Below are 25339 nucleotides of genomic sequence, written 5' to 3'. Positions count from 1 at the left end.
CCACGTACAGTCAACGATCTCTCTTAACATACGGCTCTGATTCGTCTGATGGAAGCCGGCCTCTAGTGGCCATTTAAGGAATTGCTGTTTCTTTTACTTACATGTCGGCTTAAAAATTTCAGCTCCACAAAATTATCTTAATTTGTCTGTTTTTAGCGTTTTGTTAAACATGGTTGACGCAACAAAGTTGGCCATTTTCAAACTTGCTTCACTTTTGGAGCCCGCCTCTAGTGGCCGTGTGTGGAACTGCAGTTGTTGGTGTCATTTCTCTGCCTTTTGCTATAATCACTGTTTGATATGAGTTTCAGCAAAAAATTTAAGTACAAGGTTTACTTTATGTCTGAATACATTTTAAATTTTTACCACTTAACCTGAAGATTTAGCTTGAAACTAAAACATTGTGCACCTAGCTAAGATTCCATGCTAAGTCTGACACACAACCCTCATAAAACCTTTGTTCACATTAAGTAAATGAACAATAATCCGTATAATAACCAGCTTTACAGGTGCTACATTTTGAACAGTGTCAAGTTGCTGTTACTTCTAATGTTTGTGCTAAGCCAAGTAGCAGTTGTTTATAGCTGTGTTGTATTTTTACCTAATGACTCATCAGAATGACGAGCTTTCAGTTACTCTTTGCATTTCCTCTAAAGGACATATGTAGCGTGTCAAATAAGGCTGTGGCGGTCCACTGACCTGCAGAGATAAACTAAACCAGGCCATCAATAATGCAAAGGTTGGCATTTGGTTTGTTTTGCAGCGCTGCCATCAGTGAAGCTTCACTGCTTTTCCTGCAGCTGGTGGTTTGCCACGGGATGAGAAAACAAAAAAGATAATAAAGCACTGTGTGGCACTGACATAGAGGAGACTGAGAGGAAATGAGATTGAAGGAGAGCGTGAAACGTTGCCTTAATGTAGAGTGTCATCATATCCTGTGCTGCCGGGGGTCTGAGCTCAACATAAAGCCGACTAACTATTTGCGTCATCAGGTAGTTGAAATGCTATATTACAAGAGGGTATTTCCACATTAGTTGGGATAGAAATGCAGTCATCCAAGTGGAAACGTACTGAGGAGGGTTTTGTGTGGCTCTGACGTGGCTGGAGATCACAATCATGACAAGAGGGATCTTACCCATCACTGTCTCCCTGTCTCTTCTGCTTTTTTTTTCTTCTTTTTTTTTTTTTTTAAATCTGTCAGCTGCAGACGACTAAAGAGAAGCGTGGGAGGAGGAGGAGGTCTGAGGGTGGGCCCAGTTCAAGGAGGAGGAGGAGACAGGAACCGAAACAAAACAGTGAAGCAGAGGGGAGGACAGACAGAGAGCAGAGGAGCACTGACTGAGACAGATGATCAGAGACGGTCACTTCGAGATGGATTTAAATTTTCTTCAGGTTCTGGAGAGGGAGAGGGTCCTGGAGGTGCTGTGGAGAGACAAACAGCTGAGAGCGATCGAAGACGACAGGATCAGGTGAGACGACGTTCACGTGTTCTGTGATTAAAAATGCCACTTAGTTAATGATGGAAGGAGACACAACTGACAGCTCTTGGAGATGTTCACTGGAACGCAACTGTGAACTAAGCGAGAATGTGCGTTTATTAGGTTAATTAATGTGCTTTAAAGAATTTAGAGCAAATAAAAGCTTCATTTGTAACATACAGACATGAGAGAGGTGTTAGTTCTCTCATCTAATACCTGTCAAGCAAAGAAACTGAGTGCAAGGTTTGTATATATCCCAGAAAATTCAAGCATTTAAATCTCTTGCAGAAAACTGCAGGATGTTCAACTGAAAACAGGTTTTACACTTTAAAATCTGGCTGTACTGACAATGACGACAAGTTGTCTCTAATAAAGCTAAAGGTGTCTCCATCTCTCTTTTCCGCAGGAGGATGAAATGCGAGCTGCAGGAGCTTCGGAGGAAAGGAGCCAAGAGCTACACGCGTCAGTACGGCGAGCGGACCTGCGCCCGCTGCCAGAGGCCGCTGGGAAAGTTCTGGAACTCGGGCGCCGTGTGTCGCGGCTGCAGCCACCGCATCTGCAGCAAGTGTCGAGTCGGCGCCGCCGACTGGAAGTGCACGGTCTGCCACGCCTACAGGTGAGGAGGGGAGGGGGGGCGGTCAACAACCACACGACATGTGCACGTATATCATGACACCAAATGACTCGGCAAGTTACTGTAAGTGTCTCAGTCTCGCTTTCACTCTGCTCTCTTTGATGTCACGTAGAGCAGCGTGTTTTAACTAGAATAACAATAATAATGCACCCAATTTACAGTTTAAAGGTCAAACCGTGAGACAAACAAATAGGTTGATCCAAAAGGAGAGTAAATATATTAGGGTACAAAAACCTTTTCAAGCTTAAGTAACTTACTGCAGGTTAGTTACTATTGCAAACGCAGCCTAAACACTGGTTTGTAGTGAAAGTAAAATGCTGCAGAAGAAAAAGAAACGGTGGGTTTGTCAGCACTCTTCTTCAGGCCTTGGTTCATTTCGAGTTGTATTACTCAAATTATTTGTCACAGTTTCAAACAAAGACTGAACCCAACTTTCTGCAGAATAAACTGAAGATAACAACCTGCAATTAACGTTGATTAGTTATTTATTTATGAAGTTTAGAAAGCAAATGAGGGCGGCTCGGTGGTTAGCGCTGATGCTTCCCAGCGAGAAGTTCCGCGTTCAAGTCTGGTTCGGGCCTTTCTGGGTGGAGTTTGCATGTTCTCTCTGTGTCTGCGTGGGTTTTCTCCAGGTTTTCTCCCACTCTCTAAAGACGTGCTCGTTAGGTTCTTAATTGATCTTAGGTGTGTGAGTGTGAGTGCAAATGGTTGCTTGTGTTAGCCCTGTGATAGACCGGCCTCACCCTTCACCTGATGACAGCTGGAATAGGATCCAGCAACCCCCGTGATCCTAGTGAGGATAAGCGGTGGTAGAAAAATATGCTCCGCTTGGCTTTACAGAGTATTAGAGATATTTAATCCAGAGGTGTTTTTAATTGAAAAAATCAAAATCAAAATATTATTTTCATTTCCTGGATGTTTTCCGATTGTCGGTCAGACGAGACAAGCCACCTCTTCTCCTCAGATAAATCAGGGCTATGGAGAATACTGTATGTTAAAATATATCAGTAAACGTTTAAATCCACTAAAGCTTCTTTTTGATGCACATCCACTAATGGGGTAATAATTTCTACCTGCTCATCACGATGTTTGTATTTCTCACAGGGACGTGAAGATTCGCTCTGGAGAGTGGTTTTTGGAGGAAAAGGCAAAGAAATTTCCCGTTACTTCAGGTTTGTTTGCAGCAATCATGATTGATAAATTTTAATTATTAATGTCTCACTTCATATCATCAAGTCAAGAGACTAGAACAATCTCTTACTGACTCTGTTCATGTCCTTTACAGAAAGATACGAGACAGTTGGGGAGAAACTGCTAAAGACCTACAACGTGATGAGGTATGTTGGACTTTCTCTCGGTGATTTCCAGCGTTTTTCACCCTTGGTTCATTAAAATAAAAATAATCATGTCATATAATTTTCCACAGTCATATATCGGTGGTGCCTCCCACCCCTCCACCCCACGTAGATCACCAGTTCCTGAGCAGATCTGGGGTAATTTACTGGCACATGCATCTTTACTTCACAGTGAAAATATAAAACAGATGAACAATTACATTATTTGTTTGTTTGTTTGTTTGTTTGTTTGTGTTCTGTTGTGCAGGATTTCAAAAACTTCAAAAAGCCCTTTACTAAATCAATGGAGGATCTAATGGTTTCCGTCCTTCACATTAAGAGTAAGTTATCGTTCAGCGCCCACGTCAGTCATTACCGTTCAAGATATTTTTCATTACATAGCTACACACATAGATGGTGTTAATGCGTATCTTACTGAGAAGCGGCTTCTGTAGAAGCACAAGTCTCACTTCCTGTAGATATTATCTCAGCCTTGATGAGTTGAATATTCGCTTTGTAAAAACCACAGGAAGAAACCTGCCTGACATAAACAGCACACAAAAAAAAAACATTCTGACCTCATCTGATATTACATAAGATAAAAGGCAATGACATGTTTCTACACACTTCAAAAAACCCCTGTTGAGTAAGGTGGACAAATCTCCCTGTTATCTTTAGTTACAGTTGTATAACCAAAATATTTACCTGTTGCTTCTTGTGATTTATTTATTTATTTTTTAACTTTTGTGTTTTCCTCATTGCAGACATCTCGACTTCTCAGGACGACGTGCGAGGAGACCTGCTGAGGGTCGACAGCGGCCGGAGAGGGTCGTTCTTCCACTACAACCAGAAGAGCCTGTCGGACACAGACATCAACAAGTCTAGCTATGTAAGTCAGCCTCAGATGTTACCACTGCCTGGATATATAAAAATAGACCAACACTCAGTGTTACCAGTGTGTGACCAACCACATGTCAGTCAAAGGAGCCGCTCATTACAACAAACTTTAAACCTAAAAGGCACTAAATATTTACTATATATAGCAGGTGCAGGACATAGTGAGATGAGAGAACCATGAAGCTACATAAAGACGTGGGACTAAGTAGAATTTACAGGAGTGTGAAGTGTATGTGTGCAAGCGTACGCAGACGATACAATATAGCGCCAAGACAAACATTATGAAACATCAGAGAGACGGGGCATTTACAGAAGAAGACGTCACACAACCGCAGAGCGTAGCGCCGACTAATAAGGAGACTGACAGCAGGAGTCAGGTTTGACTGATCGGCAGCAGAGTGTGGGCAAAAGATCCATAGTGTGAGTTCAAGACCCTTAATTAGAACAGTTATATAGAAAAACAAGAACTGAGACATAAACAGTCTCGCGTAACAGGTTTCTTGACGTTGTTAAGTTTCATCATTTTTACATGGAAGTCAAAGGAGATGGACTCGTTTTTGGAGTCAGCTAGTGGTCATTTTGGGAACTGCAATTGTTACCACTTGCCCGTTACACCAGGTGTCCTAACCCCTGTCCTCGTATAAATCGGTTTCCTCGTCTTTTACAGATTTGTGGCTAATATTATCGTCACCGCTACCTGTACAAAAAAAAAAAAAGAAATACTGAGAATCACGGGTCTGTGGTTGTTGCCTCACAGTTAGTTCACCTAGGTAGAAACCCACTTCATGTCACCAAAGTTTTTTTTCTTTGCCCACCGTCACTCCCACTCATTTCAGTGTCATATCGTGATTTCTTGTTGCTGCTTGTCGCTTCTTGTGTGTACGTCCCTTCAGTTGAATCACTAACGTGAATCAAAATTAATTTAAAGCTTAAAACCTATTGGCCCCATTCTGTATCATACAATCATGACTTTTAGTTTTGCTCTTGGTGTTAATAAAGAATAATAAAGAATAACAGCAAGGAGCCACTTCAGCTCTCACAATGTGACTTTTTAGTTTTTGTGCCACCACAAACACCATCACCTGCCCTGGCGATATCAAAGTATTTATCAAACTCATCTAGTTCTTATGTTATCGCAAACGTGCAGTAAAGCAAAGTTCTTCTCCCTGCAGCTCTTCAAAGTCCCAAGTCTTCCGAACCTGTTCAAGAAGAGCAAGGACAAGGACAGCGACCAGGAGGGCTCCTCCACCGGTGCAGAGGAAGAGACCTCTTTCAGTTCTGAGTACTCGGGAGGAAAGAGAGTGAGTCAAGATAAGAGGGAAAAAGAAGCAACATCCTGTGGTTGAAATATCTGATGAAAGAACGTGATCATTTCAGTCTGTGAGGGCTGAAGATCGCGCCTTCCGTCCGCTTCGTTTAAGTAAACGTGCCTGTATTTTTGCTAACTTCAGGGCAGCAACAGCAGCATCAACACGGACTGCGGCCTCTTTGACAGCATCACTGTGGCCGGAGAGCTGGAGCTGGCTCTGACCTACAACACCAGCGCCTCCTGCCTGGAGATCACGGTGGGCGGCTGCAGGAACCTCTCGCACGGAGACAGCAAGAGGAGGAAGTGTAACCCGTAAGGACGACTTAACATGAGGCTCACATAACGTATGCCACGATTCACCATCAGCACCTCAGCATCCTGTCTTTGTTTTTTCCCGTCTAGATACGTCAAACTCTATGTGCTGCCAGACAAGAGCGACAAGATGAAGACGTCGGTGAAGAGAAACACCACCAATCCGGTTTATAACGAAGTTTTAAAGGTAGAAATAAAAATCATTTAATCAGCTTTGATCTCACCTGAGTTTGGTTGAATTCAATTAAGCCCCTGATGTTTGTCTGTTTCGCAGTATGACATAGAGCGCCACCTGCTGTTTGGAAAGAGGCTGCAGGCCTCCGTGTGGCATTCAGGAGCCCTGAGAAGGAAAGTGTTTCTTGGTGAGGTGCTCATCCCGCTGGACGGCTGGAGATTTGAGGACAGAGACTCGCAGGGCTTCAACTGGTTCCCGCTGTGTCCAAAGGTAAAAGATGATGAGAGCAGGAAAGAGCGGCGTCTGATACCTGAACCATATGTCTGAGAGTCAGGGTTTATATAAAGATCGAGTTTCACCGTCAGTGGCTTCTTGAGAACTTTTATTTAGACTTTTATCTAGACCAATCGGCTAAGGCTTCAGTATGTTGCTGGTTAAGAAATAGTCTCATATATAAAAGCGCAGACTGTTTTAAATTTCTTTAACCCTTCTTATAGGACAAATAACACACATTATGACATTTATTTTTTTATGTGGTGATATTTTGTTGCATGGAAACAAAAATTACTTGTTTTGTTTCCATTTCCTGTGTTTATGCTAAGCTTAGATAAGCTAAAAATTCTCCTGACTACAGCTAAATGTGTTTCTTCTCAACTGAAAACAACCAATGTTATAATTTTCATTCAAATAGATAAATAAGACATTATGAAATAATGACAGGAAAAGACAAAATATACAATAAAGCCACAACATGACTGAATATGGAGATATATTTTATATACCAAGCTGATTTGTGCTGCTTACTACTGAAAAACAACTCAACTTAGCTGTATTTATGTAGCACCTTGGGTAAAGTAAGAGCAGAAGACATAGGTCTCCAACAGGGGGTGTGCGACCCCTAGGGGGCACACGGAGGTACTGCAGGGGGGTAAGGGATAGCTTAATATTGAATGCAAAATGATAATAATAATGATGTATATTTATAAATAGCACTAGGCCGAGTTTAATATAGAACACATATAGTAGTTAGGGGGTCCCTATTTAATCTCTCCATCAGTTTCATAAAAAACTCTAAAAGCACCAGTGACTTTTTCTTATGAATAATGTTTTGAATTCTTATTCAGAGCAAAGCAGCAGCAACGATTTTAAATTAATGTATACTGATGTAAAGAGGAAATAAATTTAATTTTTATCCAGAGAAAATATTTTACTACATTAGTGGTTTGTGTTCATATGGTTATACTGTGTATTTGATATGATAATAAGTACATTTTAAATACTTTCCGTTAAAATCCTCCCGTGTTTTCCGTCCCTCAGGCTGAGAGTCCAGACAGGGGCGCTGTGGACCAGGACGGAGGAGAACTGCTGGTCAGAGTCAAGCTGAGCCCCAAAAACCAGGGTGAGCTCCTGCAGCTCAGCTCCCTTAAATTTCTGCAAGATAACGAGCCGCATCTGTCTGTCCGCCACATAATCTAACATTAACTCAGCTCAACTATTTTCTGCATTTTAATTCACTCAAACCTGGAGTGTGCTCAAGAAACACTATGGAGACTGTCGTTGCATAATTTATTTGTTTATTTATTTGTTTTTTTAAGAAGCATTAAAGATAAAACTGAAAAGGCTGCTTTGATTTGTCTTGGTTCAGATCCACTGTGTCCGTGTCTAAGGCTCGTTGAAGTTTATTTTTGAGTCTATAAATAAACTTGACTTGAGTTCTCATCCCACAGTATTACTCATAAATAATTCCCACAGTTAAATATTTAAAACAATCATTTTAATTCATTAAAAAGTTGAAAAAAGTTTGTTCTAGTATAAGATAAACGTGTTATACAGTTTATGTGGCTTTAAGCGGCTGGTGTTATCAGAACATAGCGTACTATCATGTTATCATGTTATCATGTGGTTTCATGTGATAACCGCCAACTTAAGTCAAAACTTTTTAAAAGAATCACATGAGTGCTGCGCAGCTTGGGAGAAAAAAATTAAAAGGTCACATCTGAGTTTCTACTTCACAAGAACTAAAAAGGAATCAAAGTCCACATTCAGTTCCTCCATCTCAACACTAGAGGTCAGCAGAGCGTCTCTTTAGGGCCACGTCCATGTCCATGACAGGGCCCTGGTCCCTTTCAGAGGTTAGCACTGGGCCACATGGCAATGATCGACTCGCTGTCCTTATCGTCGGTGCCAAACACCTTCCCATTAATGCAAACACTAGTCAGAACACATGCGTCAGAGGGTAAATACGCCTCATTGTGGCGGCTGTGTGTCCCTTTGTCCCTGCGTGTTCGCTCCAGTGTCTGCAGGCCTGCGAGGCGTGTTCTGTGTGTTCTGGTGTGTGTTTGTGAATGCATTAAAGAGTGTAAGTGTTTCACAGGCTGCGAGGGTGTGTTCATACGGCTATTTGTGTGTGTGTGTGTGTGTGTGCGTGTGTGTGTGTTGTGTTTAGGTGTCTGACTCTGGGAGGAGGGAGGCTCGTCCAGGCGACGCCCATTTCTGACGGTGAGAGCCGGCGTCCTGGAGGCTGCCGCTGGTCCGGGACGTCTCTGTGAACCGGGACGTGTGGAGCTAAAGCCCCTCATGGCTCTCTGACGTAAACCTGAGCCTCGATTGGGGGCAGATAAGAGCAGAGACTTCCCCTCTGACATCCTCAGTAGAAAATTCTGAGGTAACACTTCACGCTTTAACCCCACCTACGAAGCATTTATAAGCAATATAAAATAACACGTAACTCATCCCGTAAAGCAACTTAATAAATATAATAAAATCCAGAAATAGGCACCCATGCTTATATGTGAATTACATATATTAAACTTTAATGATCCACGAGATAAAGTACTTGGTCACAGTAACTTAGTTGCACATGAAAGAAACTTCAAAACCACAAGTAAAAAAGAAAGATAAGATTAGATTAAAATAAAATAAATTAAAAAGAAGTATTACCTAGTTAAATAAAATGGAAAACAGTGTAATTAAAATATGTACAGAATTAGCCTCATGAACAAATTTACATTTTAAATTATATAATATCATATAATATTATGTCTTCTTAAAAATGTAGAATGGAGGCTTCAGGCTGCAGGAGTAAAACCAACCATCACTACTGATTTATAGTTTTTACCATGAATTTAAGACTGGTCTCCACCAACTCTTGAGAGATCAATTTTATTCGACAAATTCTGCACCAAATTAACAGATTATCTTTATTTTTCTAGGGTTTTCCACCCAAAAATACAAATAAGGACCTAAAATGAGATCTGTTTGAGATCCTAGAACCAAAAAAAATAAGATTTTTTATTGTCATTGTGAGTTTTGCTCTGTTAAAGGTTTAAAAATATATAGCAGTTATTTCCAAGGATAGTTTTATTTTACCTCTTTTTAATGCTTAAACGGTTAAGGTGAAGTGTTGCTACTCGGAGGAGTCTCTGCTGCTTCAGGGTTCAGATTCAGTCTGTGATCTATAAATCCATCCAAATGAGATCAAGACTCTGGACTAACAGTTCTGAGAAATGAAATTTTTGGAGCCACGCCCGCCTGTGACAGGAAGCGCTGTGAAGAGTGAGAGGAGCCATGTGCGTTTCCTGCTGGACAATGAGGTCTTTCTTGTCTTGCTGGAAGTGGCGTGAGAAAGACTGGGTCAGTTTCTGGTTTCACAGAAGAAGATGTTAGCAGACTGGACCGGTCGGCTAACATGGCCTCAGTGTGTAAAAAAAAAAAAAAAAAAAAAAGGTCAGAGTCGTCCTTATTATTTCTTTTAGGACGTTTAATATCTGCTTTTGCCCTCTTCTACGCTGTGGTGTGCTGGGGACTAAGAAGGAGGAGGACACCTCGTGGCTGGACAGACTGATATAGAAGCTCTGTGGTGGGGGCAGAGCTGGAGTCAATGACATTGGTGGCAGAGTCAAGGACCTTGAATGAACTACACGACGCCATAGTCAGACAGGTTGAGGAGGACGTTTGTCCCTCGGGAAACTCTATAATGCCTCCATGTGAGGAACCAACTGGATTATTATTATTATTATTATTATTATTATTATTATTATTATTATTATTATTGTTATTATTATTCTATTCTATTCTATTCTATTCTATTCTATTCTATTCTATTCTATGTGATAAAGCTACTGTACACTGAATATATAAAGTATCTATATATCCATCCATCCATCCGCCCCTCCACGGTTACCTGGCAACTGGGACGCCAACAGGTGGCGTGATGTCATCTCATTAACCCTTTATTTATTTATTTATTTATTTTTTATTCTTTCATTTGATTTTTTTTTTTAAAAATCCTCCGCACTTTATGTCCTCTTAATAGTATACTGATCATATTGTAATTATGTAATTGCATTGCGATTGTTGCCGTCAGCTAACTGTGATTTATGTAGCGTAACCTTAAATCGTAAAACGTATATATATTGTTTGTTTTGTTTTGAGCTGAATTATTTAAATGAATTGTTCAATAAATTAAAAAAAAAAACACCAGTAGTTATCCGAGTAATTTATCCAAGTTACTGTACGTTACTATTTTTCCCATTTTATTTTTTTTGTTTTCTTCTTGCGTCTCGGCGAGTGACGTCACGTATGCGACAAATTACGCTTTCAGCATGAGGACAACTCGCGTAAATGGTAGTGCCACGCTGCGACACAAACGTAAACAACAATGGAGCGAGGAAAGAGCGTTTTCGAGCTGGAAATTCCGCCACTGTTCTGAGTTTGTATCAGATAAAGACAATAAAGAGCTGTGGAGAAGTAAAGAGGCGCAGCTTGGAGGCCGAAGGGTCAAAAGTCAAGACTTTGGAGCAAAAACAGTAAGTTGGGGAGAGTTGGAGAAGTTGGTGGTGCAGAATGTTTTATAAAAACACGTATTTTATTTATTTATGTATTTAGGTGTGTGGGAAGGGGGGGGGGGGGGGGGGGGGGGGGTGCTGAATGTAACCAATAATAAGTTGTAAATACTTTTTAAGCAGTAATATTTGAGATTTTTTTTTTTTTTTGTCTGAAGCAAAATGGTGGAGCAACAAAAAAAATACAACAGGTGTAATCAGATTTCTTTTATTGCCAATATGTTGAACACCTCATTATAAAATCCTTTTCATATACAAAGGCCAGCATAGCTGTGTGTTTCCATTACAGTGTCAGTAAATGCTACTCTAGTCCATGTCCAGCGAGAGGAGAGCGAGAGGTTGGCGTTACACTGTCTGGGTCAGTCCTCTGTGACCAAAAAAAAAAAAAAAAACTCCCAATGTTCAACCTCAACCCTCATCTTTAGGTCTATCACTAAAAAAGAAAAAAAAAACAAGATTTTCAGAGTTGCATCCATATTTTTTTCTTTTTTTTTTTATTGTGCACCTTGACTGTGACGTGTGGACCAACCGCCTGGGACTGACCACTGCAGAGAGAAAAGGCCACTTAGGAGGGTACAAGCATAAGACACATGCTCACCTCTCAGCCTACAGCGACACGACAGAACAGACAGAAATAAAAAATATATTAAACCTAAGTGTCCCCGGCCAGCGCACGGCACCGAAGACATTCCTCAGCCTGCAGCGAACTGCACGGCACAAAAAAAAAAACAAAACAAAAAGTCGAAAGTACCTAGATAGTTAGCAACCTCCTCCTTTAACTGATTTGAATGGCATGCAGCTGGATACTTCCTACGGTAAAAAATAATAATTTACAATTAAATCTCTTTAATTTAGTGATCTAAAGAAAAAAAAAGGAACATAAGACTTATTATTTCGGTCAATATATATAAAACCTTTGAAACATATTAAATGTGTTTGTTATCATGAGTAGATAGCAAAATAGCAAAAATATACAAACCAAGATGCAATACCCTTTTTTTTAATGTCCCATATACAGTATAAATATCAAACTAGGCATGATTTTAACCTACTGAATAGCAACATTAAACATAAATGGAAGTGTTCAAATATAATGGAAAACAGAAACATACACATTTTCCTGCTTATACTGTTTTTTTTCCCCCTTTCTGAGTGGTCGCCATGAACGACAAACTGTCCTTTTTTTTTTCCTTCCTATGCAAAAAAAAAAGAAAAAGAGACCGACATCAAACGGAGCCGAGGCTTTTGATTTCATATTCTATGTGCGCACCATGAAATACTAATAAAAATTTGGCTAGTCCCGCTACTTCATCACACCTCTGGATAAAAACAAAAGTGATTTTGGTCTGAACTGATCAAATGAAAACACAAGAATAACACAAATAAGATCCAACACACTAAGGACAGAGACAGAGAGAGAAGGTTTTGGCACTAAGTTTTCTTCAAAATGTTTTGCAAAGCTTTGCATCCTGCCCGATTACACTCACAGCAAGAAGCCGACCTCTCTGACGCTTATGCCGTGTTGCGCTGCTCCAGGTTAGTCTGTGACCGGTGTGTGTTAAACATGAGTGTGTTTGTGTGTGTGTGTGTATGTGTGTGTGTGTATGTGTGTGTATGTGCGCGCGTGTCCCCCAAGGAGCGAGACGTAGAGACCATTCAGAAAGGGTACGTTGATGCTTGGCGCCCAAGGCTTCTTATAAGGCCTCGAACTCGTCGATTCTCTGCTTGGTGTTGCCCTGTCGGATCTGTCGCAGGGTCTTGTATTTGTCTCGGCCGGCCCGGACGTTCTCCGAGTGGAGGAGGTCGTTCTGGGTGTTCTTGGACTCGTCACGCGCCTGAGCCAGCTCTGAGGTCAGGGCCTGAGGAGGAGAAGCAACATGAGGTCAGAGGACTAATAGGAGGTGTATACTACATATATACATTTTTCTTTTTGTACCAGGCTGTGAACGTGTTTAATAATGCTGTAAATTTGGGCTTTTTAACTAAATTAAAATTGGAGCCTCAAGTGGCCACTTGATGAACTGCAGTTTTTTGCACTTAGCCTTTATTGTTCAGAACTGGAGGGTGCTTGTTGTTTCAAAGTTTCAAGTTTCAGTCACCATTGTTGAAAGGGAAACAGGAAGTAGTAATAAACATTATCCCGACTAGCAAAAAAAAGACACAGCGCCGACTAGTGTTTGAGTGACATTTTTACAGGGCGAGCCAGGCTGTCCGGCGCTGGTATTTATTTATTTTTTCTAAATTCTTTATTCTGAAAGTCCAATTTATGTTGTAAAGTTTTCCATTTTTTACGCTTTTATGTTTACGCTTTGTTTTGTACCAACAAGCAAAGAGACTGGAGTTAAATTCCTTGTATGTGCATATGTACTTGGCCAATAAAGCTAATTTAAAACAAACGAACAAACAAAAAAAAAAACGCCTTAAACCAGTAATGATGCCACTGATACTGTGTCACTGTGACACTGTAACTAAGAGAGGGAGAAGCTACAACACATTATTAATGGATGACTGTGAACTGGCTTGAACTTTTTTTTGTCACATCAACCAATAATATGTTAAATAATAATAAATATAATAAATAATAATAATCTTTTTAGGGCTTTAACTATTTAATCCTAATCCTCTACCTCCAGTTTTTGCCCTACTTGTTTGACGAAAGAGAAAGTGCAAATTCTAGCTGTCACCACAAACACACAAATACACTTCACGTGTAACTTAACGCAACTGAAGCACATCTGATGACTGGCTGAATCATGTCAAAAGAATCTTGGCAGGCGTGCGTGCACGTCTGACTCCGTCCTCACCTTCAGCTGTTTCTGGACACGCTCGTTCTTCTCGGCCTCGGTCAGGCGGTCCTCCTCGTTGCGGTGGTCGTTGAAGCCGTCGGTGGGCAGCTCGGCGCTGTGCGTGCTGTTGTTCTCCTCGCTGTCGCTGTTGTCGTCCAGGTGGTCGTACATGGGAGGGGGTGGGGGCGGCGGGGGCGCCGTCATCACCATGTGCAGCTCCTCTTTGGTCTTAACCAGGTCGCTCTGGGCCTCCTGGGCCTGGTGGCGACAACAACATTTAGTCTCATTTGGATTTGACTTAAAGCTTCGCTGAAAAACAAACGGGCTCCGTTGTTTATAGTCTAAACTAATCTAATTCCATTCCTGTCCTCGTCTACTGTAAAGTTTCCCACCAGACAGAAATAGCTGAATGAGCCTCAGTTAAAGCTCTCGCTCACCCTGAGCTGCCATGTGTCGGCCTCCTCCTCCTTGCGTCTCTTGGCCTCCTCCAGCAGAGTGATCCTGGCTGTGTGCTCGGCCAGCTCTGCAGCCTGGAGCGAAACAACAGGACAAACTATTTAATAAAGATGCGTCACGTGGAGGAAGGAAAATACGGATGATGGAGATTTATTGTGATTAAATTACAGGTTAAAACATCAGAAAACAGGTCTTAATTGATTAATTAGATTGACAGTGACTAACATCTGAATTATGAATTATGAAGTTAATTTGTTTTTTTTAATCTACTTTTATGTCCAGAGTTAAACTGCATAAACATACAGTGCCAGTAAAGTTGATTCAGACTCTGATATGATATGATATTTTATGATTATGTTTAATTATCAGCTTGTCCTTTAATTTTTTATTAAATTATTACAATGTTATTAAGTTGTACGCCTAATAATAAATAAAATGAAATAAATGTATAAAATATAAAATAAAATTGAATTAATAAAAAATACATAAAATAATTACAAAAATTACACAAAATATATTTTACAAAAAAACATTTCTTTGAATGTTTAGAGATGGGGGGCATAGTGTAAGAAAATAGGAGCAGAGGAAAAAGAAGAGAGGCCTTGATGACACGTAACTGGTACAATTTAAAAAATAAATAAATCTATTTCCACAAAATGACTTTTTGGTTTCTGTGGTAAATCGAACGCAGCAGACTGTGAAATTGTTATGTGAAAGGTGTTCATGTGGAAAATTCAGTGCCCGATTGAAAACACGGGGTCACACGCTGCTGTTGATGTGTTTCACGCTTTTTAAAATAAGCCTCTGACACTTCCCTCTTCGAGTGGAAGCCGCACAGACGCGTAATCTGTTGCACAAGCGTCTTAATGGGGTTTAAGTAAAAGCGGAGTCGCTGCAGGTGTGCGTGCAGCTTCACCGTCAGGGCTGTTTAAGCGAGGTCTGGTCCTGCCGGAGGCAACGAAGTGTTTTTTGGTCTGGAGCTACAGACACTAAAACAGCTGGAGACCAATTCATCATGTCTAACAAACAGGGTTCACATTTAGAAAGATTACGTGGGCTAATGGCCTACGTATAAATACTCACCAGCTGCTCCTGACTCTTCTTCTGGTCCTCGGCCTCGCGGGCCAGCTCCTCCTTAGCCAGCAGGGCAGCCTGACGCTCCGCCTCCAGACGGGCCGCCTCCTCCTCGGCTCTCCTCCGCTCCTGCTCCAGCATCATGGCTCTCTGCAGCTGATCCTGCAGATCTGAAAGACGGGAGGTGGGAAAGAAGAGGAGGAGGAGGTTTATTTTTTTCTTTTTCCAGATGATTTATGAGATATTCCACTAACGTATTAAGCCAGAACCATGAATACGCAGCGGTGTTTAATAATAACTCAGAGGTTCAGTTTTTTTTACTAGAGTTAACAAAGATGATCTCCCAACAATATCTGATTTTCTTCCCTCTCTGTGAAACAAACCACTTCTAAAGAAGACCTAAATCTTCCTCAAACTTCCTGGACACTGTGAGTTTTAGCAAACAAGGCCCTTTGATCTCTCATAGTAGTGACTATTCAGTAACTTAATTAAATGACCACATCGTGACAACGTCCGCATCAGAAAACTAAAAAAAAAAAAAAAAAAAATTTGCATCAGGATATTTATAAAACTAAAACAAATTAAACGGAAGTGAGGCCGTCCAGTTACGTAGGTTATCTCAGTGTCAACAGAGGGTCTTCAATCACTTGTTTTACTCCAGGTGTTTGCTCAGCTGGCATTTAAAGCAGATCACTTGCAGTTAATTTGAAAAGAGGAAGTCTTTGAGGAAAGAACGAGCGACGATCTCTGTCCTAAGGTCAGTCTGAATTCTAAACTGGTTCAACCAGAAGAGTGAAGCCTTTGTTTTTATATGTTGGACCTTCACAATTTAGAAAATGCCTCCTCATAATTCATGCTGTTTACCTCTTACACCTTTTTTGTTTCGTTATGTTTACAAATAACTAGCCTGCTTTTATAACCTGTTAATATCCTGGTACCAGTATATCCACACATACACATACAGACATTCTTCTGACTCTTTTCCCACGCAAACGTGCGTCGCATTGTGAGCGTGATGAGTGGACATGGCGACTCCTCCCTCACCTTTCTCCGCCTTCTTAGTCTTCTCCTCGAACTGGTAGAGCCTCATCATCAGGTCCTGCTTCTCCCGCTCCATCTGCTCCTTCTCCCTCTCGATGGCCTCCCTCTTCTTCTTCTCGTTCTCCAGCTGGGCCCTGCAGATAAGGCGCGCAACAAAGAAGACACACACAGATTTATATGTGCACACACACAGACACACAAAGACACACACAAACTGAGATTCACTGTGTGTTTGCACAAGCTGCTCTATTACAACCGGTGCAGGGGAAGGTTTGTGATTTGACGCTGCAACACATTCACAAGCATTTGACATCAGGGTTTGTGAGCTCCTGTAAACCGTCGCGTTCTCAGACTAGAAAATTCCCAAATGTCAACGAGCTTTATTTAGTTCATAGTTAGTTCATAGCGGGCAGGAGAAGAGGGCTGATGTTTGAGGGGTTGGGTCAATGTGACGATTGTGTCTTTGATCGCAAACTAGAAGCAATGCACAAAATCCAGAAGTTATAAGTGAATTTGTAGCATAAAAAACTGAATTAGAGGTTGTTTTTTTTTTTCATGAATTTAATTGATTTGTCAAATAGTAATAGGTTTCAACAGGGGGTCTGCGACCCCTAGGGGTCCACAGAGGTACTGCAGGGGGGTCATAAAATCTTTGGTTGATTAGACATTTTTTATATATATATATATGTGTATATATATATATGTATTTTAATTTCTTTAAACACCCATTAACATGAATCCAACATATTTTCGTACAGCTTAATATTGAATGTAAAATGATATAATAATAGTAATAATAATGGGTCGAGTTTAATATAGAACACATATAGTTGGTAGTGGGGCCCTGTTTAATGTCTACATCAGTTTGGAGTCCTTGGCCTGAAAAACGTTGAAGACCATTGGTTTAGCGTGAGACTAAAATCCACAACTGTAGATTTAAATTGTAAAAAACAGACAAAAGCAGCGTATTTTCACATCTCACATCACATCGTGTTTTACATGATGAACTAAATAATTAGTTAAAACTATCAGAGTTGTTATTAAAGCTTCTAATTTTTCAAGCAGCTGTTTCGTCTCTAGGGACCCAAGCGCCAATTGCTTTAAAGCATAGGTCTTCAACACGGGGTTCGTGACCCTTAGGGCGTCCACAGAGGTACTGTGGGGGCGTTGCACAATCTTTGGTTGGTTAAACAAATTTTCCCCCACAAATATCTTTAAATACACATTGACATGAATCCAACATGTTTTAGTGAAGGGATGAGGGATAGCTTAATACTGAATGCAAAATCCTAATAATACTGTGTATTTATAAATAGCAGCAGGACGAGTTTAATATAGAACAATGGGTGGGGGACTAAAGTAAATTCAACCAGGCTTTCTTTATATTTACTACTCAATTGTGGTCCACTCTGTTTATTTTATATTCGATGTGCACGTTAATGGACTTCCTGTTTTCAAAGGACAGAAAAATACGGCCTGTTCAGACTTCTCTGTTTCTGCGTTTGATTAAATCAAATCGTCATTCGGTTTTAACCTTTATTTTTATCCCATTAATGTGTCTTTTTATATTGCTGCCGACACATTACACAAACATGCACTTGTTTCTTATTTTCCTCTTGACGTTCGTCCTCCAGCTCTGTACATTTCCTTTCATTACTTTCTATTCTTCTTCTGCAGCCACGTCCTGATGTCTCCCTCAGGGTTTGTTTATGTTTTAATGAGTTTTCTCAGGAGGACTCATCAGAGGCCATCTTGAGTTAGTGTTTGGACGCGGGCCAGGCTTCGTACAGACGCCGGCTACTGGTGTGTGCGAGCGTGAACTGCGTTGTCTGCTGGCCTCTGGTGATCTAATGGCTCTCCCTCTGGTATTCACCGCGCCGTCTGCCCAGCGTTACGTCACCCTGTTTGAACAGCTGTGAGGGACAGACAGCGAGCCGACAGCTGGTGCTGAGACCAGGATCAACATCCATTCATGTTCGGTTGAAGCGATGCAGGAAGTACTGCGCCGTCCCATGGTTTAAAAGGAATGCTGCGTTGTTACCTGACGTAAGTAGCATGATATCTGCTATTGATTAAAGCTGCTCCGACCAAACAAAGTGAAGCCATTCATAAGCGCTCGGCTGCTTTTAATCTGCACCTTTTTACAAACCTCACAGTTCAGATACGATCATGTAGCATAAATATGAGGAGGATTAAGGAAATTCTTGCTTCTAATAAAGAAGCTTTTTAAACTTTGTGATTTTAACGTATAAAATTTTATTTCCAATAAGCTACATTCATCAATAATTAATAATAAAGATTAAATAATGATTTATTGAAGCGATGCGAAGAATTTTTGAAAAGTAAGTCGTTTGTGGAATATGTCCTCGTATGTAGACATGGGGATTATTTCACTGTACATTACAATAAAGTCACCAATATGTAACAAATTACTGAACGTGGCTGTGCAAAGACAGAATTGCGGGTAACGTGAGTGTTCGCTAATTAGCGAAGTTATAGCTTGTTACTGTCGATAGAATTTGTTACATAATGCACTAGAAAAGTTCAAATATACAAGTTTTGGTTTTGCACATTTTTAAACTTTTGTCCCGTGATTGGCTGCAGAATGAGTTCACTAAAACACCCGCCATCATGTTTTTACACCGACTAGTATCCAGTGATGAGAACATCAGGTTTAAATGAAGCGGAAGAAGCTTCCACAAACCTAAAACGCGATGTCCCCATATGAGGACGTAGGGTCTCAGGAGGTTAAGTGATTAGTAGATGAGTCATATATTGCCAAATTCACAGGTATTTGTTGTTTCGACAAGCGTCAACGTGGAAGTAGGAGAAGTTGGTCCTTTTTGCTCTTTCAGCTGGTGATACTGGGCAATCGTTATCTTGAATGTTGGGTCGGACAAAATCATTTGAAGATGTCACTTTGGGCTCTAAGTCGCAGCACGAAACGCAACGTGGAAAGGCTGGTATTGGCTGTTCAGATATTAATTATGATCTATAATACGCTGTTCTTGAGTCATGTAGTTGTGATGATTAGAAATACATTGTTCAGAGTGAATATACAGTGTTTGTGTGTCCAGCTCTGATGTGGATTACGGTTTTAAAGTAGCTTTTGATGTGAGTCACAGAGATTATATTTGGGGTTTGGACGAGGATGTAAAGAGCTCACCATAGACTTTTGTTCTGTATTGTGACATTGTATACAAGAATTAATCAAATTACTGGGAACTAACTGGCACACTGACTGGAAATGAAATTAATCTGTTATAGATGTAGAACCGACCTTGGTTCCACTGTCAAACATAATGATTAATTTTCATATTGTACTATTGACTTAAAGATAAAATACCTTTTTATGACGTTTTTATGACAGAGCCCAAATTAAATTATTATTATTTTAACCTAACAAGAGGCTAAAATCATAATTTCCTTCTCCAGTCTGAAACTGATTTTCTATATTAACTCTCCTGCTTGTCTCTTTCTTCCTTCCCCCCCCTCTGGTAATTGTTTGCGTACCTCTCCATCTGTTTCTGCTGCTTCTCCTCTCTGGCCTGGGCCTTCATCTGCTGCACCTCGATCGTGTCCGGCTTGCGGCGCCGCATGTACAGCTCGTGGTTGCCCATGCACAGCTGCAGGATGCGCTTGTTGATGCGCAGTCTCGGGGCATAGAACACAAAGTCCTGAAATTTTTTTTGGGCGGGGGGAGGAGAAACAAACGGAAATGGGTAAGAGAAGAGATGGAACAGACACCAGGTCTCTGGTCCAGAGAAAGTTTTACAGCCGGTTAGAGCTGGAAACACTTCCCTGAAAGACGGCTCCACTCGTGGTGAGAGGTAGAGTAGCCTGAGGTACCCAGATAAGGTTTATACCACTTTCTTTTGTGTGAGCGCATGCAATCAATCACTAATAGCCCTTTCTGTCTAAAGATCAAGCTGAAGAGATAATGTCTAATGGTTCTTTCTCTCCTCCTCCACCTCCTCCTGATGTAACATGAAACCTCAGGTAAAACGGGAGGGAGGCAGAGAGCTTTAGATTCAACTAAGCGTGTTTAATTTCATTAAGAACAAGATGGTAAATGTGTGAAACATGTGCGTGCGTGAAAGCTGAGATGAGGATTTACTCACTGGGGATTTCTTGTCAATGGGTTTGATGATGAACTTCTTATCGTTGAAGGAAATGTTTCTGATCTCGCTCCAGGGGAAGCCGATCTTTGGGGTCAGTCTGAGGGAGAGAGAGAACATGAACACTTAACTGTGATATGAGTTCCACACGATAACTTAAATGTCATAGCATCATCTTCTTATATCAGCCACGATGTTATGAGCATGCTCTGAAGGGCTGCTGTGGCTGAACATGCCCCATTGAGCCTAAGTTCACGTCTTTTCCTTCCTTTCACCACTTTTGATGGAGACTGGGAACACCCCACAGGAGCTGCAGTTTTGTAGATGCTCTGACCCGGTAATCTAACCATTATAATTTTGATCCATTATCAAAGTGCCTCAAATTCTTACACTTTTCCTCCATTTTTTTCTGCTTCTAAAACATCAACGTTGAGAACAAAATGTTCACTTGTTTCCTAATACGTACTCCACTATTCCACTGACGAGTACCATAAATACCAAGATAATAACAAGTGTTATTCAGTTGACCAGTGCTGCCGATCATAATGTTATGGCTGATTAATTTATCACAGAATATTTTAATGAACTGTCATTACTTGTGGCAACATAATAATCTGTTGCAACGGCCTGCAATGTTTAAAGTAACTGGTGCTCATCCTAAAATAGGCTTAATTCTAAAGGAACTCTGGACTCGATGCTCGGCTTTCATCATAAACAATTTAAACTTTAATCTTGAAGTGCGACTGTAGGATTTGCACCACGTTTGTTGTGGTTTTGTCCTTACTGCATTGTAGCAGTACTCTTTACTTTAATCATATTTACTCTGGCATGTGGTCTCCTCTAGAACTGATTCTTAAGTTTCATTACTAATTTACGGGGCTCTGACTACTGAGACAAGTGTCTCTTCCTGTCGTAGCCAAGCTGCTGCCTTTGCACCAACTAAGAAGACTAAGATTTTACAAGTGGGTCTAATTTTGTCTTCTTTATAAGCAGCCTGTGGGTTTATTTAGTGTCAATTTTAATTTTGGTGATTTTATTGTGTACGTAAATGTATTTCAGTAAGTTGTTCTTGTGAAGCACCTTTAGCTAAGTGTATTTTTGCAGATTAATCGTTAATAACATTAATTAAACCGATAATTTAAGGATAGTGTAGCTTTAACCGAGCACCAAACTATTTGAAGCCATTCATCACAGGTCACGCACCGGCTTTGATTTCTACGCCTCAGTGCGAGGATGGATCTGGGGCGCGGCTCACCGCTCGCTCGTAGCAGACAAACAGAACGGGTGCCAATCTCATTCAACACAATACAGCGTAGCACTGCAAACACGGCCGAGCTGATAGTGCTGTAATCTGGATAAAGCAGCCGTCCTGCTCGCAGCGAAACTCGACTGTGAAACTGTACTCCCTAAACTGGTATTTCAGTGCACGACGGACACATGCTGGAGGAATTGGAATGTGGAAGTTATCTATTGAACACTTCAGTGAGGATTCTTTTGGTTTATTGACTCATGCTTTATAAATGAATTAATGGCAGAGGAAGCTAACCGAAAATAATTCCAAAGAGATTAAAAGGCAAATAGACAGGTTTCATTAGTTTGTCTTCAAAGATTTATGAAAAAAAAAAAACCTGTCGGAAAACAATTACGATTTGAAGAAGCCCATTAATCATCATTATCTAAAGTGATGTCTTTAAATTGCTACTCTCACACAACTAACGTTCCAAAAACGTACTTATAATTATTTTAAAGCAACAGTTAACACCTATTATTAGACTTAACCGAGGAAAATGTTGATTTTTCAACTTGAAAATTGACATTTTCAATGAATCTGACACTAGTTTCCATTATTCTAACGGATTAAAGTTGATTCATAGATTAACTAAGTATCTCAGCTCTAAACCAGTGTGTCAAAAACATTGCAGATACACATGTTTGTGATGTTTTAGAATATATTTCTTTATACAGCCGACATTAAAGTGAACTAATCTGTTGGGCGTGTGCTTGATTTCGCTTCTAACAGCAAAACCTTGGCTCAAGAAGGTAAAAAAACCCAAAACAAATCTCTTCAATTGAGCCACTCTGAGGAGCAGCCGGACACTAAGGAGTTAAACCAGCTTCCTGGTGAAGTCTTGGCTGCACTGTTGCATTGTGGGCCGGCTGCCCTCATTGGAGAGACAGCACTGTAGATTCACCTCAAATTCTTAAGTGCCGCACAGCTTGAAAAACCAGTCGGCGTAGTCATGGTTACAGCAGAGGGCACCGTGGAGGAGAGGCATTTTCGTTGCTGATCCACATAAAGAGACACACTCACACAAGGGCCTGTGTGTTCTCGCTCTCGTTGGAGCATTCGGGGCCCAGTGGAGTTTAAAAAAAATAAAAAATTAAAAGCTGCATGAACTTCAACACAACAGCAGCTTCAGTAATTAAATGATTTAGACCAAAGATTCAGCCTGTAAAGGTTCAATTAAAGTTTGTCATTACCCCGCCGTTGTATTCGTTTGTTTCTACAGAGTGGACCACACTGCTAGTGCCCACTTTTATTATGGGAAGAGGCTCAAACTGTGACTGAGCAACTCAGTCCAGCCAGAGCCGGGCGGGCAGCGTTTCCAGGACGGGGTCAGTGACTGAAAGGTAAGTCACCTGGGATGAAGTGCTGCTTTAACCCAGCGCACTTCACTCCAGTAACCCCAGACACACACACACACACGCGCACAGACGAGGCCACGGGAGATCACAGAACTCATTTCAGCAAATACGAGGTTATTATCTCCTAAACTACCCTGGCCTATAAACAAAGGAGTCACAAGTGAAGCCAGACGGGGATACTGGAAACACAGCTTCACATAGCTCAGAAAGTAGGTCTCCCTGTAACCGCTCATTCCAGGATCATGGAAAATGGAGCGTTTTCTGTCGCTTTTCTGACTGACTGTCAAACCAGGTTCATTAAGTGACTGAACCAGTTCTGTGTGAACACAAGATGTGCAAGAGCTCATATTAAATGGCCAAGATAATACTAATTCCACCCCCCCCAAAATGTTAATTCACCTCAACACATAAGGATTTTGATTGTAAACCACACTGACAGATCTGAGTCTAAAAAACCTCAAAACTAATTCATTCTAACCTGAGGGCAACACAGACTTCAGAAGCTGAATCCAACTACTGATTTTGAATTTCTAAAACCCTCCATGTTCTTCATTGTTATTCTCGTCATAGTGTCTTCTCAGAAACAGGAGCAGCGACTGAGTGAAGACGTGGACCTGGCTCAGCCAGTTTAGCTCCGTGTCGACGGGCGGCAGTCAGCAACACGCAGGAAAATAAAAGCCAGAACAGACTCGGGAGAGAAAAGCCGTTCAGTTCAAGGGTCGGTCAGAAAGCAGCGCTCGCTTACTTGTCGTCCTTCTCGTAAATGTTGAGTCCGAGCGCGTCCACGCCCAGCCACAGCTCTGTTCCTTTCTTATTCTTAATCTCGAAGTAGTTGACTCCGTACATCTCCAGGTCCTGGGCGATCTTCAGATACTCCAGCATGGCGTCCTCCCTGAAAGAACAAACAGAGATTAGAGGAAATAAAAGGCAGGGTCAATATTTCTGATTCCAGCTAACAATAGAGGATTAAGTAAAAGCAGTTTTTTTTTTTTTTACTTGTTTGTTTATTTTCGCAATAACTCACTTCAGCATCCCACGGTGCTCCTCGTGCCACACCTGGATCCTCTCCTCCCACTGTTCTCTGGATAACTTGTGCTGCTCCAAGACTCTACAGCCACAGAGAAAGAAAAGCACAGTGGTCGGCTACATCCCCGTAAACACAAACCACTGACAGGACGCCGCAGGACAACCTGTTATGTAAAACTACGGACTCCCTTTTCATGTAAGCGCCATGTGTAAAAAGGGTAATTTTGTTTTGGTAATGCAGTCGTTTCCTTGTGGCGTCGTGATTCCCTTGAATGCTGCAGATCAGCATTGTGGTTTTGTTGTTGTGAACACAGTCGAGTTGTACACTGGAATTTGGAATCAAGGCGACGATGTTTATTTTACAATCGCACAAAAAAAATTTAAAAAAAAGGTGGTTTCTGCCGATCTGTCACCTGAGACACGCAACACTTACGACATTTAAACTCTTCCACATGTGGTTATTAGCTGCTTTGATGATGTATTGGGACACTTGACTGTGCTTTGTAGCACATGTCACGGTAATTGAAGTAATTTATCTTCTCATTCTTCAGCCAGAGAGCTCATCTATTATGGATAGCTCACACACACACACATACATATGTACATGTATCTGTCTTTGACTCATCATCATTAAGAGATAATTGTTATTACACAGAGCTGCATCCTCATCCTTTGTTTCTCTGGGCGGAGATAGTGATTTTCTTTGCAGCAGGTTCAACCAGTACTGCTGATGAGATCATTTTTTCCCCAAGTCTTTAAGACATCTTTCCTTCCTCCTCTAAAATACATATATATTTATTTTTAAATTTAATAATTACCTTGCAACAATGACATGTTATGACAGAGCCTTTAAACTAATAGTTCCTTCCTGCTTAGCGTCTTGTCTTTTGACCTAGTTCAGTCAAAATCTCACCTGTGTGGCAGCAGGCGTTCAGACAGCAGGTATCCAGGTCGGTGGATTTCTTTGTTGTAGTCGGCGAACTTGGCCTGGACGGAGTATGAGGCCAGCAGCACGGCCGTCTCTGGTGGGCAGTAGACCTCGTCGCTCAGGATGCTCTCCTTCACCTGCAGGAAGAAGAGCTTCTGGGTGATGTCCTGGATCAGCTCCTCGGCGACGTCCTCCGGGAAGAACTTGGCCCGGAACTTGAACTGCAGTGGGTTCTCCTTCTTCACATCCTGGGACGACACCTGGAGATGAAATGAAAGTTAGTT

General features: G+C 41.2%; 2 protein-coding genes across 4 annotated transcripts in view; one reads left to right on the top strand and one right to left on the bottom strand.

Moving 5' to 3' along the window:
• The first annotated feature begins 1198 nt into the window (after positions 1-1198).
• sytl3 (synaptotagmin-like 3) lies at positions 1199-10414 on the top strand. 3 transcript variants are annotated; one of them, XM_047574513.1, is made up of 13 exons: positions 1199-1466; positions 1882-2091; positions 3214-3281; positions 3395-3446; positions 3536-3602; positions 3712-3784; positions 4208-4332; positions 5513-5641; positions 5792-5961; positions 6052-6148; positions 6236-6406; positions 7454-7535; positions 8583-10414. In XM_047574513.1, the coding sequence occupies exons 1-13, from the start codon at positions 1345-1347 to the stop codon at positions 8588-8590; spliced, it is 1374 nt and encodes a 457-aa protein (XP_047430469.1). In that variant the 5' UTR covers positions 1199-1344; the 3' UTR covers positions 8591-10414. The 3 variants fall into 3 exon arrangements, with proteins under 3 accessions (XP_047430469.1, XP_047430468.1, XP_047430470.1); XM_047574512.1 differs by lacking the exon at positions 8583-10414 and having other exon boundaries at positions 7454-7759; XM_047574514.1 differs by lacking the exons at positions 1199-1466; positions 1882-2091; positions 8583-10414 and adding an exon at positions 3010-3098 and having other exon boundaries at positions 7454-7759.
• A 758-nt stretch (positions 10415-11172) lies between these two features.
• Positions 11173-25339, bottom strand: part of ezrb (ezrin b) — a 29481-nt gene continuing 15314 nt past the window's right edge. The window contains exons 5-14 of the mRNA XM_047573717.1: positions 25041-25315; positions 24126-24209; positions 23847-23993; positions 20459-20555; positions 19851-20014; positions 16341-16471; positions 15306-15466; positions 14204-14296; positions 13785-14024; positions 11173-12839 (exon numbers count right to left, since the gene is read on the bottom strand). Of these exons, the coding sequence (XP_047429673.1) occupies positions 12675-12839; positions 13785-14024; positions 14204-14296; positions 15306-15466; positions 16341-16471; positions 19851-20014; positions 20459-20555; positions 23847-23993; positions 24126-24209; positions 25041-25315 (1557 nt within the window). The 3' untranslated portion in view covers positions 11173-12674. The remainder of the gene's footprint in view (positions 12840-13784; positions 14025-14203; positions 14297-15305; positions 15467-16340; positions 16472-19850; positions 20015-20458; positions 20556-23846; positions 23994-24125; positions 24210-25040; positions 25316-25339) is intronic.

This window comes from Mugil cephalus, chromosome 21 (assembly GCF_022458985.1).
Source record: "Mugil cephalus isolate CIBA_MC_2020 chromosome 21, CIBA_Mcephalus_1.1, whole genome shotgun sequence".
Lineage (NCBI taxonomy): Eukaryota > Metazoa > Chordata > Actinopteri > Mugiliformes > Mugilidae > Mugil > Mugil cephalus.
This window is presented reverse-complemented; position numbering and strand designations above follow the sequence as displayed.